The 20,734-nt window shown below is 45.5% G+C and overlaps 1 protein-coding gene across 2 annotated transcripts in view; it reads left to right on the top strand.

Moving 5' to 3' along the window:
• Positions 1–20,734, top strand: part of EVL (Enah/Vasp-like) — a gene marked incomplete at its 3' end in the record, with an annotated part of 78,332 nt that extends 57,598 nt beyond the window's left edge. Inside the window, exons 3-13 of one of the 2 annotated variants that reach the window (XM_082000702.1) lie at positions 200–263; positions 4,393–4,454; positions 8,567–8,796; positions 9,458–9,579; positions 13,073–13,133; positions 15,172–15,238; positions 16,552–16,618; positions 16,723–16,785; positions 19,133–19,199; positions 19,578–19,635; positions 20,697–20,734. In XM_082000702.1, coding sequence (XP_081856828.1) covers positions 200–263; positions 4,393–4,454; positions 8,567–8,796; positions 9,458–9,579; positions 13,073–13,133; positions 15,172–15,238; positions 16,552–16,618; positions 16,723–16,785; positions 19,133–19,199; positions 19,578–19,635; positions 20,697–20,734 — 899 coding nt within the window. The remainder of the gene's footprint in view (positions 1–199; positions 264–4,392; positions 4,455–8,566; positions 8,797–9,457; positions 9,580–13,072; positions 13,134–15,171; positions 15,239–16,551; positions 16,619–16,722; positions 16,786–19,132; positions 19,200–19,577; positions 19,636–20,696) is intronic. The other variant, XM_082000703.1, reaches the window with a different exon arrangement.

Genomic DNA, 20,734 nt, shown 5'->3' with positions numbered 1-20,734 from the left:
GACTAAAAATTTATAGGAGGCAATGATTTGTCCGATAGGAAAAAAAAAATTTTAAAAAAATAAAGCAAAGAGAATATAATAATAATTGAGGTTTTTTACTCATAGTGAGATGGAGAATCAGTTAATCTGAGTGGCACTGTTTTTTGAAAAAGACAGCCACGTTTGCTTTCATAATAGCATTCTCTCATTTTTTCTGTAGGTCCAGCTGCCCAGCGCCAGGTCCAGAATGGGCCATCTCCGGATGAGATGGAAGCTCAGAGAAGGTGAGTGTAATCAGTTATGGTAGAGTTGTAGTTTGTAACTCGGATGAATGTGTCTTTTTGCTTGTACCTGTTTTAAGCTGATTCTGAGTTTTCTGTAGTTACCGCTAATGATTCTGTAATGACTTTTAAAGGGTGAACTGAAGCTCTAGGTAAACTCTTTGCTCAAAGGCAAGCGATGTTCAGAATTCAAGACAAAACACATTTAAAAGCAGTTTGTAGAGTGTGTGTTTCTCGAGCGCATTAAGCAAGCCTAACCTTACCCTGTTCTGGATCACCTGCTGGCAGCTGGTGGTCATATGGCCCAGGGAGCATCTGATGGACCATATACATTCTCAGTAATAGCTTAGGCCCATTTTGTGTATGACTACTTCCTATATCGTATGCCGTTCCTTTTACGAACGTTTTGCTCTACTCCAGGATAATAAATGAAAGTGTGAAGTCATACCCTTCACTTTTACACATGTCAGACTTAGTGCCATTATTGCACATGGCCTTTTCTCTAGCTGCTAGGAGTGGTCTTGACATCAAAGGTGAGGTGGGCAGGAGTGTCTGGCATTAGATTCCTGTCTCCATCATGAAATTATGAGGCCCATCTCATAACCTGCTGATGCAGCCCAGGTTCCTGTAGCAGCAGTAGAAATCCCTGTAGCGGCAGCATCTTCAGCTTTCTTTGCTAAGTATAGGACATACCCATACCGTTCTGGACAAAGTCTTCTAGTCCGACCTGTAGTCCGTGCTTTCAGAGCTGTGATCTGTCTGCCCAGCATCGGTGGTGGCCCCGCCAGCAGCTCTGCTTAGCCAGGCTTGTGCTTCCTTGTTGAAGTGTAGCCTTGGGCACACAAAAAAAGCACCTCTGTTCCCCATATTCCTGCTCACTGCAAGTGCGTTTCTGCTACTGTACGAGAACCACCCAAGAATATTCTGCCATGACACGTGTAAGGTGGTGAGCCTCGCTCCATCAGGAGTGCGCTGGAGAACAGACACCAGCAGGACCCGTCGCTGCCCCAGGTTTGGTGCCTGGCTTTGCTTAAATGAGGTGTCTGCCTTTGCTCCTGTAAGGAGAGGAGGATCAGCCGGTGCAGGTAGCCCTCCAGAGGGCTTGCCCCAGTGTTTGGTTCAGATAATAAATAGCTTTGTAAGGATTTTAGTGGAGCCAGACCTGCAGGGGCAGTTCAGCACCAAAGATGTCGGCTGTTGGTCCGATGTGACAGGCGCTCGGTGGGCTCTGCGTTTCTTCGTAGGTGCAGCCTGTAAGCAGGCAGGGTCCCTCCTTGCAGGGTCCAGGGACTGCCCTGGCCCTGTGCGCTGGGTGGTTTAATGTCACGCGCTCCTGCAGCAGCAGAGGTGAAGTGTTGCGATATATCATTTGCATTGATGCTCCAGGGCCACCGTTCCGACTGGGTCCGAGGGGAGCTGCTGCCCGCCCCGAGGCGGGGGTGCCGCCTGTCCCCACCCCCCCGCTGAAGGACCTCATCCCGCTCTTCATTTAACCAGCGGAAATCACGGAGCATATGTAACTCAGACCTCAGATCTAGGTGTCTGGTCCATACATTTAAAGTGTGAGCAGCGTAACTACGTTAGGGAAAAACAATATTTTATTTATTGTTTTTTGTTTAGAGACAGTAAAAGCCTTTTGGGTAGGTATTATTTGACTGCTACAGGGCACATGTTTCTGGGAAAGCTTCTTTTGCTCCACTGGACTGGAATAATCTATGCCAGTAGATGCACTTAGATATTACTGCATCTGCACTAGAGGATTTTCAGCTTTAATTATGCTGATGCATTCTTTAAGCATAGAGCAGACCTAATTTTAGGCCTAGCTTTTTTTAATCATCTTCTAAGCAGGCAAGGAAATGAAGCTATGGTAACTACCCTGCAAATTTGGCTGTTTAAAAGGTTTTTTAGAGACCTTTACAACAAATGTTGAAAGACTATGTTTTTAAGTTAGAGTGTAATTTGTCCCCTCTTGTACTTTACTCCTTGCATACTCCTTAAGCAGCCTTGCGCCAATCTCAGGCTTTATTTAGTTCCACTGGAATAAATTTTACTTCCTAATAGTGTAAGAACTTTTCCTTTTAGCACAGGTGGGAAGGTGCATTTGGCACATATAAACCACATCTGCCCAAGGGCAGACAGGACTGGCATGAACCCCAATGACTTTAAATGGTGGTGACTGACCCCTATTTCGGGGAGCACCTCGCACCCGTATCTGCTCTGCCGCAGCTCTAATGACTTGGAGACGTCTTTCTTACCCATATTTCTTTCCTGGTCTGCCAGGCTGGAGTTTTCCAAGTCTGTCCTCCAGATAAACGTAGAATTTCCCCTAGGTTTAACGGAGAAAATGTATGTCAAGTTGTTGTTCATCATCAAATTTTGCTCATAAATGCCAACTGAAGGTAGAGGATGGTATGCTTAGGAAATTCTTAGTACATGTGTTTACAATTGAAATTTTAGCAGTGCAATTGATGCTGTTGTATATGTGCTCAGCCCCTAACTATCAAGTCAGAGCCGGGGTATGTACTGAAGTAAAGATTTCTATTTATTTGGTTTAAAGGGTCGTAGCTTAAATCAAACTAGTTGAATCAGCCAACTCAGGCTGTTCCTCAAAACTTTTTCCCTTTTGCACATGTAATAATTGTCTCAGCTGCCTATAACAGTTTTCCAGAAATTGCCAGTGTGAATGGATTGGATGACCTGAACGTAAAACCAGTTTAGGATTGATCCCTCCACAGCAAATAATTATAATTGTGGATTTTCCTGTCCCATCTATTGAATGAGACTTTAAATATGGGAAATTTGTTTTACAAATTAAGGCATTCTTTTTTCCTTACATAATGTAACTTTATTTTTCTGGACTTTTTTCTAAAAAAGCTTTATTTGTACATAAGAAGATAGAAGTATTTAAAATTGCAGGCTCAGAAAAGTACAAGTAAAAATGTATCATCAGGGAGATCTCTCTAAAATACTACATAAGGAGTCAAAATAGAAGTGTTGCCTGGAGTTAAGCTTGCCTTACCGTGAAGTACAGTTGTCACAGAAAAAAGAAATCTCTATGCAGTTGAAACATACGTGTAACAAATTCAAGGCAAACTTGGTGTAGAATTCACGGAAGAAAATTGTAACAAACCCTATTACCAAGTACTCCAGTAAGGTAAGTGCAGAGTCATGTTTTAATATTGTTGAAATCTTTAGCCCATATCCACCTGCATGGTGAAAAGTCCGGCAAATAGCCTAACTTTCAGCTCTCGGGCTTTTTAACAAGAAGAGGCGTGCCGGGGCGGGTTCGTGGCCAGGGTGACGGCTCCTTCCGCAGCAGCGTTGGGGCGTGCGAGAGCAGACCTCTGCTGACGGAGCCTGGGAACGGCGCGGCTCTGGGAAGCAGAGCTTGGGACAAGGCTTGGCAGTGCGTTTCCCGGCAGGACGCCAGGCCTGGGTAGCACGGGAGGTAGCAGCTCCTGGGTGGGGCAAGGTGCCAAAAAAGCAGCATCGCGATCTGCATTTGTGGAGGAGAGCTGGTGGTCGTGGTCCCCGTGGCCACGCTGGCCGGCACAGGCGTGGCTGCGCCGGCACGTGAGATGGCAGGCTGTCCAGTGCCAGCAAAGGGCTTGGCTGTGCAGCTGGGCAAAACAGATGTTGTACAGCCACCACCTGAGCACAGATCAGGCTTCTTTATATTTTCATTTTAAGTCCTACAAGTCCTTTGGGCTCCCGATCCGTAAAAGACTCAGGACTGTGTTATTTTATGCGAGACGCCCCTTACTCTTCCCTGGCAATGCTCATCCGCTCCAGGTTAACCACACGCATGGTTGCTGCGTTCTCCTGGACCCGGGGCACTGACTGTTCCTCCTGCAGAGCCTGTTGAGGAGTTAAATGGATCAACCAGCCGCCGCAGTGTCCGGCAGGTGTGGGGTGACGTCCTGGCTGCGCTTGCCCAACGTGTGCAATGGCACCGCTGCGGCCAGGGCGAGTGAAATCAAACCCACCTCCCTCCCACGGGAACAGCATTTCCGTGAGGGACTGGCTCACACCACCCGAGACATACAGCTTGAGTGCTTCTCCATGTGTAAAGCTTTTACTCAAAATTATAAAGAATACGTAATGACCGAGGGTTTTTTCATTGCTATTTTAGACAAGTGATGGAGCAACAGCAACAGCGCCAGGAATCTTTGGAAAGAAGAACCTCTACCACAGGCACGTATCAAACCAAGCAGATAGTCTCGCCCTGCTTCTCTCCTCTAGCTGTAGTCGGGTTTTGTGTGGTGCTATACAAGAGCTAGACTGCTAAAAATGGGTATAGTTCTGATTCGCTTTTAGAGCATTTTCAGCCAGGGACTTACATGCGTTTGGGCCTGGCTGTGCTGTTTCGCAGAGGCTCAGGTCCGGGGCGTGCAGGTGGAGCTAGGCAGGTTTTGCGCTTGGCAAAACTTGTACAGCTGAGGGGGGTTTTAGGCATACCAAGGGGGCCTGGCCATGCTTCTTCCACACCCATGAGGAGAGCAGGTAGAAAAGATTGACTCTGCTTTTCCAGGGGATGTCAGCATGAAAGGGTGGATGTGCTGGATGTGCCAGGTCAGGCGCTCCCCCTCACTCTGCAGCTCAAAGCAAACCGCAACGCAGAGGAAAATATAGCTCTAAATGCTCATCGATGGGGATTTTGTGGCCATGAAGTCAGGATTCTTCAGTGAGCTTAATGGAAAAAAAAATGTATATTTAATGAGCTTACAAAAATCTGCTATAGCATATTAAGTTGCACTAAGCTGAGAGAAGAGGTGACAGGAATAGCTTATAACCACAAAGTATGGCTTTGCCTCTCTGAAAGAAGGCAGAGCAAGCCAGCCAAGATGGCCATCTTGTGTTTGGGCTTTTGTTTTGGGGAAGTTTTTTCAGTTAATTTGGCCACATAAGTGAAATGTTTTTCCCCAGCTGTTACAACTTCTTAGTTTTTGACTTGAAACCAGCTCAGACATACACACATACCACAGTCAGCGACAGAAGTTGTTGGACTCCCATTTCGGCAGAGGTTACTGTGTGCTGTTCCGCATAGGGAACACAGCCAAAATCCTGCCTTGGCGTCCACAAGGAGTGGGACGTGGCTGCCAGGGGCTTCTGGCTGTCCCCTCCCTGGCTACGAGGTGGCCACCGCTGTGTTCAGCGTGTCCCTTTGCAGCTGCCCCTTGCGCATGGGTGATGCTCGCGATCCTGACCCAGATTCACACGGGACTCCGGAGCCCCACGAGCACTGGAGCACACAGCCCCCCTGTGCTGCCAGGGTCCTGCTCCGCGGAGCCCGCCGGTTCTGCCGAGGGTTGGAAACCCCCAAGCCGGTGCCTGCACCATCTCCTCTTTGTTTTGAGTTTCTGTTTGCGTTTACTTCACGGTTCCTTTTTCTCCATTCTGCTTTGCCTTGGTTTCGTTCCTTGCCGTGTACCCATCTTACTCTTTTCATTTGTCTTTTCTGTCCTTTTAGTTTCCACCCTTCCGATAAGCGTGTGCTCTCCCCACTCTCAGCCCCAGTCTCCTTCTCCCGCCTGCAGTAACTGCGGTGCTCCCGCCACTGGCGCTGTGCCCCCGCCACCACCTCACGCCCGCGCTGTCTCTGCGGCACCCGCTGGCCCCGGGCCCACTAGTCACTCCTCTTCCAGACCCCGGCAGGGAGCCAGAGAGCCCCCGCAGCTCCTGCACAGGCACTCGGCCTCCGAGCTGCCGACGGCCCCAGGTTCCTCCCCTCCAGCCTGCCCAAACCACAGGACTGTAACGCCAGGCATCAGGCAAACCTCGCTGTCTCCACCACCTCCCCGTCCCTCCCACGTGCCCTTCGCTTCTCGCCAGCCTCTCAGGCGCTCTTCTCTTTCATGCTCTCCTCGGTCTTCTGCTTCCTCCACCGCAAATGGACCGCCTCTGCAGAGGGGTGATGTCCTGCAGCTGCGTGGTCCCACCATCCTGCCCGTGATTCCTGTCCCGCTTGACAGGGTCAGGGGACCCACAGATAAAGCAGGCCAGGAGACCTCGGCAAACGTACCTCTGAATGGCCATCCTGAAGAACAAATTGCTTTAGGCCCCTCTGGGACCCAAGTGAAAAGCGTGGACAGGTCCTTTCCACACTTAGGAGCTGCACTCTCCTCCCTGCTGCCCACCATCGCCAGCTCCCCCAGCTCCTTTGGCCAGGCTCCCTCCCTATCCTCCCATCCATCATCTCGTCCTCCACAGCAGTGGTATCAGCCCATGTCACACTGTCTTCCATTGCCTCCCCCTTACGCTGCTGTGTCTGAGGTGACTATGCCCAGGAGGACCCCTCCTTACATGACTTCATCAGCCATTGCCCACTTGAGTAAGTACTGATTTTGAATGAGTTGTGACCTGTAGAAAGCCTGAGCTTTCAGCTCTTTCAAAAGCCCAGTTGGCACTGCCCATGACCGGTAGAAAAAGGGCTTGAGAGACCCAAGGCTACTCCTGCTCTACCTGCTTTCTGAAACCAAGGTGAAAAAGTATCGAAATCACTCAGGACTGGTCCAGGGACCTTCCAAGCTAAAAGCAAGGCAAAAAGCAAGAATTACAGGACCAAGGCCCTGTAGCTGGGTTGCAATGCATGTTCTTACTGTATTAGCCCAGAAGGAGATTTTTATCATTCAGCAGAGTCAAATTGCATTTGGCAGCGAGCTTCGTACAAAAACTATATTCAGCTGGTCCATCTATAGTGGAAGGGCTCTTCTGAAGCTGGAGGCCAGGTCTGCAATAGACTTCTTGTCTGTGTAGCCATATTGGTAGAGGTTGTGATTGTTACTCTTTTTCTTAAGTGGCATTTCTGTTACCAGCAAAAGATATAACATAGATTTTGTTATAGTTATCTGGGTAATTATATAGTATAGTTACCCGTGCTTGTGTAATTTATTTCATTCTAGAAACTCTCTTCCTGGTCTAAACTGCATTTATGGTTGAAGGCTTGTCACTGTAACTATTCCAGCAAACCTTTTTCATTGCAGGCAAATCAAGAGCTTGGGTCTGCCACTTTGCGTATGGTCTTGATTTCTAGTGCTCATCTAAAGCCTGCGGAGTTAGAACAGTTACGAGTAATGCCTGTTTGCAATGCAGATCATACGTTTTGTGACTTGGATCCATTCCTGTTCATAACCACACATAATGCTTAAATGATGCGCCTAGAAAAGGAAAAAAGCTGAAATGTTTCCTTCCACTTTCTCCTAGAAATATTACAGCAACCGCTGGAGGCTCAGTCCTTCAGCTGATATAAGTCCTTGAAATCCACTTAGTTCAATAAAGTTATTTTAAACTCACATCAGTCCATTATTTTGACTCAGTTCAATTTTTGCCTCAGGCTGGCCTCTAATTAGGTGGGTGTAGTTTTGCAATTACAATTAACTGTACCCACAATGAATTACTAGCTATTATGTTCGTGAACCAAAGAGGACTTGAAACGTTTAAAGTATTTCTAATAGCAGCTATGGTTCATTTTAAGAATGGAATCGGGAGTGTGAAATAATGGCAGAAGTAACCACAGGAATAAAGCAGTATTGTAAGAAAACCTAGATAAGAAGAAAACCAGGCTGCTAATGTTAAATACAGTTTCCAAATGTTGCTCAGTCAAAACCCGGCTGTCTTTCAAGGTAACACTTACTGAACAACCGAACCGGTGATATATATCACGAGCAGCCTGCTCTGAGAGGGTGTATCGTGGGGAGGTACTCTCGGTGAGGCGGGTTCGTTCAACTGACCCATTACAGACAGGCAGAACACTGCCACAGAGCTGCCCACCATCGGTCCCTCCAACAGGCTGAGCTTTGGGGAGCTTTGCTCAGCCGGGGGGTGCTTGGAGCTGGACTCTCCCCCTGCTATTTTGCAAGACCAGCTGAGACCACGCGCTCTGCGTTCAGCGGAAAGGAGGACGTGTCGCTGCAGCTCATGACTGCGGTGAAAAGCTGATGTTCACTAAGTCCACGGAGTTGGCGTATTATCTCCATGTAGAAAGCTACGAGAGGAGCAGTAGAAGGTGGCACTTGTAAACTGGGAAGCGTCCTCTGTGTTTTGATTTTGGCACAGAATAAAACACTAGCCCAGCCGGGGGGAGGAAGAAGGCTAGTTTTTCAGTGACAGGGTCTGGCAGGAGGACACAGCAGTAGCTGACTTGACCATCGATGCAACCACCGTTTCCCATTCTTCTGCGTGCTTGGTGCTTCCTTGCGCTGCGCTCGTCACGCAGTCAGGTCACGGCCTTGGCAACGGGAACGTGACCTGGCGCGTGGGCTGAGGAGACCGCGCTTCACGTCTAATTCTCCTTCTCTACGTTTCAGGCCCAGCGCTTCCACCTGGCCATCCCAGTGGCGCTGCTGTGATCCCTGCTTCGTCCGGGGGGCCCCCACCTCCGCCACCCCCCCCAGTCCCTCCACCACCCATGGGAGCTGCGCCCCCCCCGCCGCCCCCGCTGCCGGCAGGCGCCGGCCAAGGGGCCGGCACTGAAGATGGGTCAGTGTCAGGGCTCGCAGCGGCTCTGGCTGGTGCCAAACTAAGGAGAGTTCAACGGGTAAGGACGTGGCACTGGGACCCCCCAATGGGCTCTTCTCCACTGGGGAATGGAGAGACCATTACACCTGCAGCTTGGTGTAATGGTCTGCAAATCCAGCGTGAAGCATGGTGAAACACGCTTCAGCTGACCATTAGGTGAACTTTTAAACGTTTGTAGGGCAAATAAAGCTGAGCAGGAAATGCTTGGTGGAATTTCTGCTCTTCAGAAAATATTAATTAGCAAATGGCTCCAAGTTCTCATGTTGCCAGGATTTCATTACTTCTGCAAAGTCCACCACTGTACTCTCTGCTATTGGTTTCACTGTAAGTAAGTGGTTAAAACTATACCATGCTTACAAAAACCAGCTTAGACTCTTGAGGGCTCACGTCACTGGGTGTCCACTTAGGTAAGGGTTGCATAATCATGCATAAACATAATCATGAGCAAACAGCTCTGTGGGTTTTTTCATCATTTGCCCATATATTATTTGCATCACCCAGACTGTCCTGGGTTTATTAAGGCCCATGTGCGTCTTCTTCCTAAAGCAGAACATATCCCATCTCTGGTTTTGGGCTGTGATTGTGATCGCTGCTCCTAATAATTAGGAAAACTAATCATTAAGGGTGTGGTCATAAATGAAACTCTTTTCATTAATTCCAATGTTGATTTCTGTCTTAAGCCAGAAGATGGTTCAGGAGGGTCTAGCCCCAGTGGGGTCTCTAAGAGCGATGCCAATCGAACAAGTAGCGGAGGAGGCGGAGGAGGACTAATGGAAGAAATGAATAAATTACTGGCAAAAAGGTTTGTACTTAGACTTCAAGTAAGCACTAGCATGAGCTCTGCAGCAAACTGTGGAACAAGATGCTGTCATTTTTGATTAGCAATGGGTCACTTTGGTGCTGCTTTGCAATTTGACACGTCCTGCATAGGTGTTAGTCGCCAGCATTGCCTGGCCTTTAATATGAAAGTGTAGGTGTTGCAGCAATGATACCTGGCAGAGTTTAGCTGCTGTAGCAAATCCTGCAGTGTGGTAACCTTCAAAGATGGTGATAAATATATCCTCGGGGGTTTTGCCATTTTACCAGATCTATTTCAAAGTTACTGTTTTTGGAAAGAATAAACTGTGAAAGGAGCTTAGACAAATCCTTCTTTATGCAGCACATTCAGAATGTTGGGCCCAACAATATAAACAGAAGTGCAATAAAAGAACAACATCTTGGCAGGTAAATTATTATCGATTCTCAGTGTGTTTCAGACAGTCTAGCCAAGATATTCTCCACTAAAGCAAGTTGTGATGCATCAAGCTACTAGCTTTTAAAAGGCATTCAGTTATTCCAGTTATTTTTGCTTTCTCTTTTCCCCCTGATTCCATCCATAATGTTCTGTTAGGCTGTAACTCCCAAGTTCCTAGTGTTAAATGTTTTGGGTTTAAAGATTTTTTAACTTATGAATAGTGAAAGAAAAGGATGAGTAAAATAATGAAGAGTAGGTACAATGGTATAGTGTGCAGAGATGGAGTTTTTAAGTAATGTTGTCTAGGATGAAAACAGTTCCCAGTTCAGAGGGTCTGATTCCAACTTTTCTCCATGTTCTGGTCTTTTTGGAAGGAATTCTGAACATGGACTATGGATGTAATCCTTTGGAAAGCATTATATCAACACACAACACTACAAAAATTTAGCCGTGTAAAATACCAAATAGATAATTTTCTCTCTTTTCAGAATTAAAATATTCTAATAGCTTTAAATAATTATTTACTGGTTCACATTCTGATCTATTTTGTGTTGCTACATATCAAGACTGACCTTATTGAACTGGAAGATGTCTGTAAGCAAAGTAAGGTTCAGTGACTGGATGCTGGGGTAACTAGCTCTGTTCAAGTAAGCAAGCTAAATGGACATCTCATGTGCTTGGATATAGAAATCCTACAAATTTCTGTGGTTCTAGTCCAAAATGTACTCCAGTATGGCTTTTGGCTGTGGGATCTGCTGTCTTCAGTTATTCAGGGTCGAATCCCCTTGCTATCTTAACAAAAGCACCTGTACTGCAGTGAGCACCGTGCTGCCTCTACTCTGAAAATAACTGAGCTGCAAATCCTTTCCCAGGGAGTTGACAGCAACAGAATTGTCTCCTAAATTTTGCTTCACAAAGCCATGCAAGTCATTGGAAATAACGTACGTGTCAGTCAAGGGTGCGATCTGGGCACATGCTGTTAAACTGATGCTGAGAGAACTTTTTTTGGCTGCAGAACCCTTTTTATGTGTGATGACAGAGGGAAAGGAAACAACCTGGCACTGTGTTTCAGGTTGCCCTTACTGAGCTGGCAGCCAGGATGTAAAAAAGATGGTTTTTAAACTGAACATGTTCAATACAGAAATCACTGACGGATGAGCATGAGATCTCGGGGGCCATTTTCTGAGCAGAAAACCACATGCTCAGGATCAGGGAATGTGTCTAATGCTGTGTAAGTAACAGAAGAAAATGCTTCTGAGAGCTCAGGTGGTATAAAATATAGCTCTCTAGATTTAGTGGCCCCCTTGAGAGCAGCCCTTTGCTTTAGGATTAAGGTGCAAGCAGAATAATGGACTATCTCACAAACTACTATCATTTCTATGCCAGTTAAGTTTGTTGCAGGACATAAATCTAACACTGGTCTCTCACCCTGTTAAATATTTCCCTTGCTCAGGTTTGTAATCATTATGAACTTTTTTGCTCAGAAGAATCAAGTAAATCTTAACGAAAGACTATACGAATTATTACTGAGCTAATAAAATTATTAATGCAGTTGAATATCTGGAAATAATTCCCAGAGAGCACTGTGTCCTAGAAACACAGTTCATGTGTTTTACTCCTCTGGTTTTTTGTCACTACGTCAAATTGTCCAATTTATGTATCCAGTGAGGCTTTTCTTTTGCCAGTGAAATGACAAAAAAATCCTTTGACAAACTTGTGGCAGTGTTTTGAAACTCAGAAGCCTTTCTAAGTGCCACTGGCAATTTTTTTTTTTTCCTGTGAGATTAATTTTGTCTGCTTCAGAAGCAAGACTAAATGAAAAACCTGTAATATTGGTGTTTTAAAATACATCTGCTAAGGATAGTGTTCACAGGTGGATAAGGATAAGTCTCCACCAAAATCCATGTGGAGACTAGAGCTGCAGTTCCCCTAATTGTCTAAAATGGGAAATTGGAGAATTTCCAATTTCTAGAAATTGGAATCTAGAATTGGTGTCTAGAGAATCAGTATCTGGCACACTTGAGTACTGTTTAGACCCTAAATATGGCTTGAAAATCGAGAATTTTGTTTTCTTCAGCCAGTGTGGCTAAGACCCAAGAAGTTTTACCATGTGTTCTTCAAATACAAACGACCAACATATGTGTTTACTCTCATGTCCAGTTTCTCCAGTGGATGGATTACAGCTCTTTGCCACCTGTTTCTCAGAGAGCTTTGCCTCTCCTCAGGAAGCAGGACAGAGTGAGGGCCTCAGGTCCTCACTCAATTTCTGTAGGCACCGCCAACACTGCCAGTCCTGGGACTACATGGCTCAGGAGCTCTGCTGCCTTTGAATTGTGTTTGAGACAGCAGTAATCTCCCATCGGTCACAAAAGGCACTTGAAAACCCAGGCTGGTGTGCTCGTTTCCTGACTCCGGGTCTCCAGCCAGAGCTTTCCCACCCTGGAGGGAGCGGGGGTCTTGGCTGAGCAGAAATGGTGCCTGATCTTTTCTGGTGAGGATGGGCCGGGGTTGAAGGGCTTTTTTGACTGTCCTCCCATCACATGGGAGCACTGCCACAGCTCTTTCTTTGGGTGGGAACAGGGATGGGGGGGATATAGGACAGGTGGCAAAATGACATTGGAGCTGGCTAAGAGTGTCATCGCTGCAATACCCACCTGAGCCACCTGGGGGGTTGGGTTGGTCCTCAGAAACCACGGGGGGTGTTGGGTTGCTTCTCCTGTGTAGGACACCCCTTCCTGAGCCCTAGAGAGAAGCCATCCCTTTCTCACCCAGTTTCATACCCAGCTGCGCTTCCTTCCTCCGCTTCGACACATTTTCTTATGTGCACCCTGCGTTCCTCTGTTAAACACGTAATATTGCCCCTCTCCCTGAGTCGTATCACCGAGGTCTGGATTCCTCACCTCCACCCCAATCCTACACAACCGAACACATCCAGCCTCTGTCACGTTCTGTAGGGTGAACCAAGTAAATAATAACTCCCACCAGAGCCTGAATCAGCCTTTCCACATGATGTGTTCCTAGCGGGTTGACTGTGTGTCCTATCTCATGTTCCTTTGCAAAGGAGGAAAGCGGCGTCGCAGTCAGACAAGCCAGCTGACAGAAAGGAAGAGGAAAGCCAAAACGTAAGTGAAAGACTCCTCACTGTTCTGCTCTTGCAAATATGTTGATGTGCTGCCTTGTAAGCCAAAGTCCTGTGTTCATTCACTGTGTGTGGCAGGCAATGACAAGTAGTGCTGATCCAGGAATAGATTTGCACATTCAATCAAAAGCTAAATGTAACTTTGCTTCTGCCTTTCCTGGGAAGAGCACCCTATAAACAAGAATTGTCACCTTATTCACAGGTGAGTTATTGTCCAAACCAGGTTAATAGGCACTTTCTCATGGTCTGATCTGAGTGTTGTAGGGTATGATAGATTCTTGCCCCTTAAGAAGATGCACTGAACCTTCTGGCAAGTCAACTCGATCTCAAGTTCATGTTAAATTTGCGGCTTCAGCTAATCCGAAGTGGATCATCAACCACGTGGTGTAATTTTGGATTGCCAACCTCAATGCAAAGCAAGAATCAGCTCACTTCGGACCCCAGACTGCACATAAAACACATCTCTGGGGGTGTGAAGGGGAAATGGTGTATTAACCATTAGACCATTCAAAAGTTAAGAAAGATATGCATTCATGATACTTACACTAAAATGAGGTAGAATTTGGACAACTTTGGGGAACTTTGATTCATTTCTGTTTTAACTGTTCTGTCTCTATGTTGTCCACAAAAGTGATTAAACAAGAGTTTTGATTTGACTCAGTCTTTACACTGAACTTGATGCAGCAATTTTGAGTTCAGCATGCAGATTAAACCACTTTTTTACCTGCTGAACTGGTAAAGCATGGGAGATCTTTCCAGTTTCAAGAGAGGCCAGGATTTACACTGTGTCCCTTCCCATGTGGTGCTTTTCTGGGCTGCTGCTCATACAGCATTCCTGTTGCTAGCCAGTGCCCTCACGAAGGCTCTCTGCCGTAGCTGCAAGTTCATAAAACATTGCGTGTGCCTCGTATCATCTATACAGAGATACTCCCTCCAAAGACAAAGTAACAGATGCCCAGTAGAAAATCCATTCAGAAAATGTAGCTCTCACCCCAGTCTGAAAGGTTTGTAGCAAGAGCAGGAAAAAGCACCTTGCATTGTTTAAGGAGAAAAGCAGCTGTCTTTTGCATGTTCCTCAAGGGATGCTTCAAGCATGGAATTTGCCTATTGAACCCACTATGCAACCATTGCTTTTAATCTTGCCCCAAAGCTGGTTTTGAACCATACACTCAGAGATGAAAGGCACCATTTAGCTTCTAACTATTCAGCCTCTGCTGTCTTCCTGCCCCTTCTCTCTCCTTGAAGCTCTGTGTTGATATATATCCCCAATCAAACTTTCGATACCACCAAACTAGAAAGGTGTTTTAGAGAACATCTGTTTAATGTGTATCTTGAGTACACTTTGTGGTGGGGGTATCTTCTGGGTGCAATTCCATTTTATAATGCACAATTAATGCTTTGCCTGAGCATTTTTTGAGGGCTGCTAAATAATACTGACATATCAAATATATGGGTTAATGTTTTATGATCTATAACACATAAATCCCAGGTAAAAAAGAGTCCAAAGCTGTGATGTAGTGTTTAATCTTTTACTTAGGAGGAGTATTCATTGATTGAGTTACATTCTGTTAGTACCTGCACTACCCTCACTGATACCCGTGGCTGTCCTGGTCTAAAAGGCTGGGTTCTGACCTACGGTTCCTTCAGGTGGCTCAGCTTTCCTATCACGGAGAGTTTCTAAATTTGGGAAATGGATGGTTTGTATTTAGACAACAGCAGACAGCACTTTCCGGTGGTAATTCAGCCTGGTTTGGCATACAGGGATGAGAGTGAGTCAGTGGAACCATTAAAAAGTGTCCATGTTGGCAAGAAATTAAAAAGTATGTATTTTCCCATGCTAAAGGGAGAGAAAGGTTAAAGTTTAAATGGACTTCAGCCTGTACCTTGGCAGCAGTGCCTGTTGGACATGCTTGGAGGAAGCTTGCTTTTGTATCACCTGTGCTGCAGCTGGTCTCCAGAGTAGAAGAGGACTCTGCGCTTCATCTCCAGAATTCAGTAATGTCCTATTTTTCTCTTCCTAGGATGATGCTAGCACCTCTCCTTCACCCAGTACACGAGGTCCTGCCCAGCAGCAGCAAAATTCGTCAGGTATTAAATCAAACTATTAGTGTTGTAGTTGCCTTCTTAATCTAGTCTTCTCCGCCACCTCTAGATTCTGGGTTCATTGTCCTATTTCTGAGTGCAGCAGCAGTAACTAGCAGAAAAATTCGCAAATACCTATTGTTTTAAAGACTGTACTCAGCAAGAAATGGTGATTTTATATGCTTCACGGTCAAGAAAATGACATTACAGCCAATTTAGTTAAAGAGGTCCAGACATGCAGCTGAGGATCTGTGTCTTCAACATTGTGCACCTGAATATTCTAAGAGAAAAAAGCTACATTATTTTACTTTTGGTAGTGTAGCTGTCCTGGTTTATACAGTTGGGGTTTGGGTCTCAGACTGTTATCCTTCCTTAACCTAGGAGCTTGTTGCAGTAAGCCTGACCCTGAGAGTTACTAGGTGAAATTAAGGAGCCTCCAAAATATGTTTTTCCTATGATGAGTTGCAATAAGTGTACCTGAGTAGGCAAGCTGCAAGCCTGTCAGATTCATCCTTGCATCAGCCTTGGCATTCATATATGCTAAAACAAATCTCTCCCAAGGGAATGACTATTTAACCATTCCAGCTTCCTTTTGGAACAAAGCCATGATTTGCGTGTTTTGCAAGGGAAGGGGAAGAAGCCAGGAGAATGGTGCATGTAAATGAGGAGCGAGATCTAGAGATTTCCTGGGAGTGCCCGTAATTCTTTTAAAGAGCTTTTTAGGACTTCACAAAAGAGCAAACCTCTATGTATAAAGTTGTGTGTTACTCAAGTCTCTGAAACAGTTCACTTTATTTTAGACTATTTGCATAGGAGGAGATTGGGATGATAAGTGTTTTCAGTAACATGGTTTATGTAGTGCAGCTTTTATTGAGTTAGAAATGTAGACAACATTAAATAACTTCTCTGTGGAGATTTGCAGTGTGGGGGTCTCATTGCCTTTTTTTAGATACACCCACATTTTAACTTGAAATATTTATAAATAAGTATTGTATTGAATGAAATAAGCCTCGAAGCAATTAGCCTGTATTTCTTAATAGAAGTGATTTGTGCTTTTCCTCCTACTGTTCCAGTTCTATGTCTTTTTAGTATTGTTTAACTATCTGGTCCCTAATTAAAGGGATCCCTAAACAGATTTTTGCCAATGCTTTCTCTCTAATGTAGGCAACCACACTCATTCAGCACTCCTGCTTTGATGGATCTTTCTAAGTCATTCATCTTCACTGAATGAAAGCAGCAGTACAAGACAATCAACTTCAAGATTTTTTTATCATTAGAGAAAAAATAATAAACTGTAACTTTTCATTTTTGTTTTCCAGACTCTGGGAAGAAGCCATGGGAAAGGAGCAATTCTGTTGAAAAGCCTGTATCTTCATTACTTTCTAGGTGAGCTGTGTGGGGTGTCCCTGTGGCTGGCTAGCAGTCGGGCTGGTCATGCTGTCCCCGTGGCACGTGCACAACTCATGTCTTGTTTCATTCCATTGCTGTAGAAATCCATCAGTGGTGAAGAGCTGTGAAGCTAAGAGCCCCACACAATCCCACGTGTCTTCTAGGTACTGGCTAACAGCCCGGCTTCTTACTGTCATGGCTTGTCCTTTGGCTAATCCCATCATTCAGCACTAATGTTCGTCTTCTGTCACGTCGTTTACTCATTCTGTGACAATGTGCTATGTCTGTCGCTGCACTAAGTGTGAAGGTGGAGTGTGTCCTGTCAAGGCTTGTTCCACGGAAACAGCCCCCTGCTCAGGTGGCCGCAGGCATCACAGGCATTAATCGCACTTAACCAAGAGCTTAAAGCATCCGTGCTCGTGAATCAGAGGCACGGGCTTGGCAGCGCACAGTGCCACGTGGAAGGCAGGTTTTGGAGCAGCTTTTTACAGCAGGTTCAGGATGACCTTGCCAATAGGATAAGTTTTCATTGTCCAACCTCTGCAGAAATTCAAAAGCAAAGGCAGAAATGATCTGAAGAGCCTGCAACTGGGAGAAGGGAAGTTATTGCTCCATCCATGCAACTGCCGTAGGTGCATGAGAAAGGAGGGCAAAGCTTGGTGCAGTAAGTTAACAACATCAAGCTGTAAGAAGGCTCAGGCACAGACAGGGCATTCAGAAATATGGGGTACAAAAGGTGGCAGGTGTCAAAAGCTGAGAAGCCTAAAGTAGGACTCCAGAAGTCCTGTCGGTCAGAACAGCCCAGCTGCAGTATCACCCATGTTCTTACCCATGGAGACTTAAGTTTGATATTGGACGGGTAAAGAGAGACTTCCTTCCAGTGCTGCTCCGGGACTACCCAGTGGTACTGCAGAACTGAACACTGAGATGGATGGAGAAGCTGAATAAGGAGGTAGAACACAGACTTACATGTGTTTAGTGTTTACTGCAAAGAGATGTCCTTTATTTTAAACTGTCACTTGTACAACAGTGCAGATAGATAGTCTGCAGAAAGTTGCCAGTGGCAACTATCTGCACGTACTTGCTGCTGTGTTAAAGATGCTGGAACATGCCTACCCAAACATTCAGAGGGGTGCCCCGTGTTCCTAGAGCAAAATACAGTCTCTCCAGCTCTCCTAAAACCAATGGGACACACTGATTCTAGGAAGTATATGAGAGTTTCCAACTCTCATATACATATGAGAGTAGACATCTATATGAGATGTAGAAAGACCATTCCTCCTTGCAAATGGGAATGAAATGTGGGCTATTTAAAGCAGCCATCCGGTTTTTGCCATCTATCTTCTACGATGCCATTCCATCTTGGGAGGAGGAGGGCGTTCAGTGGAAAAAAATCCCTTCCTAGTTTAACACCTAGAGTACTGCTCAGTCTTACTTGCTCGAATTCCTTTTGTGGGGGAAGTGGGGCAGGTTTGAAAAGCTCAGCAGTGATGTGTTTCCATTCCTGTTCCATCTGATGGTATTTATATCTGTCTTACCTCCCAGCTTAGCTGTGAGATGGTAGGAGACATGTTAATATTTTTCCCAAGAAAAAGTTGCAAGACCAAGTAGACCCTCAGGAGCAGCAGAACCTCTGCCAGCCCCCAGTTTGGGCCCAAAGCTGACAGCAAAGTTATTTGAAGCCTTTTCTATAAATTATATAGCATGGTTAATTTTTGAAATGTTTTAGAATTACTGATTAAAAGAGAAAGTCAAGTAGCTTCTGCCTCCTTAATTTATTTTATCAGCCGTCATTGGAGTTCAGCCCACTGACTAATACTGTCCTGGAAGACCAATAACACTCAAGTGTGCTAGTCTTTAAGGGCAGATTGGTTTGATTTCTGGGTCAAGAAAAAGTACCTGTGCTATCAAACAAGCTCCACCTGAGTCAGGCCTTCCAAGGAAAGGATTACTAGGTTATTAGTTTTCCCGTAATCTTTTTCCAACCTGTATTCTGCTATTACTTTAGCACCCAATTAAAGCCTAGGTGGCAAAGACAGGGTTGCTGTACAGAAAAGAGACTGTGAAAGAAAGAAAACCAGACATTCAGCTTACAGATTGCAAATGCAGTAATAAAATACATTGTTAAACAGGCTTTATCCCCTGAAGACATCCCAGCATCTTCTAGTCTGAAATCATGGAGACTCCCAACACAAAAAAAAAACCAAAAACAAACAAAAACAAACAAAAAAAACCCCACAAATTTACGTTTCAGTGCAGTCTTTGCACTCCCTCCAGTATGTCTGCAATAGGAGAAGGCAGCATCTTTGAGGGTCAGGCAGTGAAAACGGGAGCCGTGCTGCTCTCTGGCTGCCGAACTCTCCCGAGCAGCACAAGAGGGAGCCTCTGGTCCAGCGCTGGAACACGGTGCTCCTGCTCTGGGGTGGATTTCATCCACACCATCAGGTGGGAGTAGCTTGGCGTGCATTGCAAGGAACTGACTGGCTTTTTTTGTCCTTCCATTTTCTCAAGGATGAAGCCAGTGAGCAGCAGCAATGATGTGGCTATGGATGCCTTAGATTTTGATCGAATGAAACAGGTGAGTGAAAAGGTCTCCTGCACTTACGAGATTTGACAAGCTACCCATTTTCCCCCATGCATGCGCTGTACAAGCAAAACAGCTGTTCAGTCCTCTGATTTCCACTATAACTAGGTGCTTAGAGAAGGGCTAGCTGGTGAGCAGCAAGAGAGCACAATCTCACTGCTATTTGATCAAAATGTCTGTACAGAAACGTGCCAATAAATATGCCAGCATCTTCTGCATCCTTGGCCTGGGAGTGCAGACGTAGCTGTTAGCAGTGCTAGGCTCTGACGGTCAGCGGAGGCGGGGGACGCAGCACAACCGTGTTAAACTTGCATTTTCTTCCACCGGTTAGAAGGAAATTCTGAGCAGCTGACTTGTGTTTTGTCTCATCAGGAAATATTGGAGGAAGTTGTAAGAGAGTTACACAAAGTGAAAGAGGAGATAATTGATGGTAAGAAAGAGAAAAATTATTATTTTTCTCATCTTTATGACTAATTTCCCATAGATAAGATGATAGGAACTACAGAGAGTTCCCTGGTGTTTTCAGACTTCTCTGAGCAGCTCTGAGTTACATACACATTTGAAGAACAAGCATCTTACCTTATCTGAGCTCTGATCGTGACATTGTGTTTACATCCTTTATTTTTATGCTGTTGACGAGCACTTTTCACTCCCAACCTGTGAGAAATTCACTGGCTGGTGTTTCTCACAGGTGGGTGGGTGAGAAAGGGCCTGCCCGTAGCCCGTGGCATGTCAATTTATCACAATCGGGGAGCGTGAATTTGCTTGTAACTAGCCGTCCACACAGGTCCGGGATGTGGAGGGGACAAAGGTACCAACCTGAACATCCTTCCCAAGCATCTTCTGTAGGCTTCCTATGCTTAAAGAGCTATTTCAGACCTTCACTCGATTACAGCTTTCCCAATAGCCATGTATTTTTATAATTCATTGAAAAGTACAACAGCTGTACTAAATGTATCAGTACTTTTTTATAAATTGCTCTGCAATATATGCCTAAATGTATTTTTCGGGGCCATTACTGAAATGCACAGCAAAATACTTATTTGGAGCCCGCATTAGGGCATATGAAGATGCATGTCCACACTCTGCACTCCCCATCTTAGATTCACGCAGCAGGGGAAAAAGAGGAGACTGTAAAACAGCTAAAATCCATTCCCTGTCCCCTTGTCCTAGACCCATATGCTCACAAAAACTCAGGGCAGTTTACAGTGGAGGGGACCCTCACCCGTACGCTACCGTCCCAGCAGCTTGGCCCTCAGAGCCTCCCTAGTTCATTCCAGTGCAAAATAAGACATTCACATAAACCACAGATGCAACTTCTTAAACTAGTACTGCAGTTTGCAAGCAAACAGCTGACTGCTTACCCTTACTCATCTTTTTACCCTCCACTCATCCTTTTACTAGCGTGTACTTTCTGCAACCTCTATACTTAGCATTTTCCGTCACACTGGGTATAACATTATGCATTAACTTTTTGGTTTGGTTTTCTAGCCATACGGCAGGAGTTGAGTAGAATCAGTACAACATAA

The sequence above is a fragment of the Phaethon aethereus genome (genome assembly GCF_964289735.1).
Source record: "Phaethon aethereus genome assembly, chromosome: 5".
In the NCBI taxonomy this organism is placed as follows: domain Eukaryota; kingdom Metazoa; phylum Chordata; class Aves; order Phaethontiformes; family Phaethontidae; genus Phaethon; species Phaethon aethereus.
The sequence above is the reverse complement of the archived record's forward strand: the minus strand, read 5'-3'. Positions and strand labels throughout refer to the sequence as shown.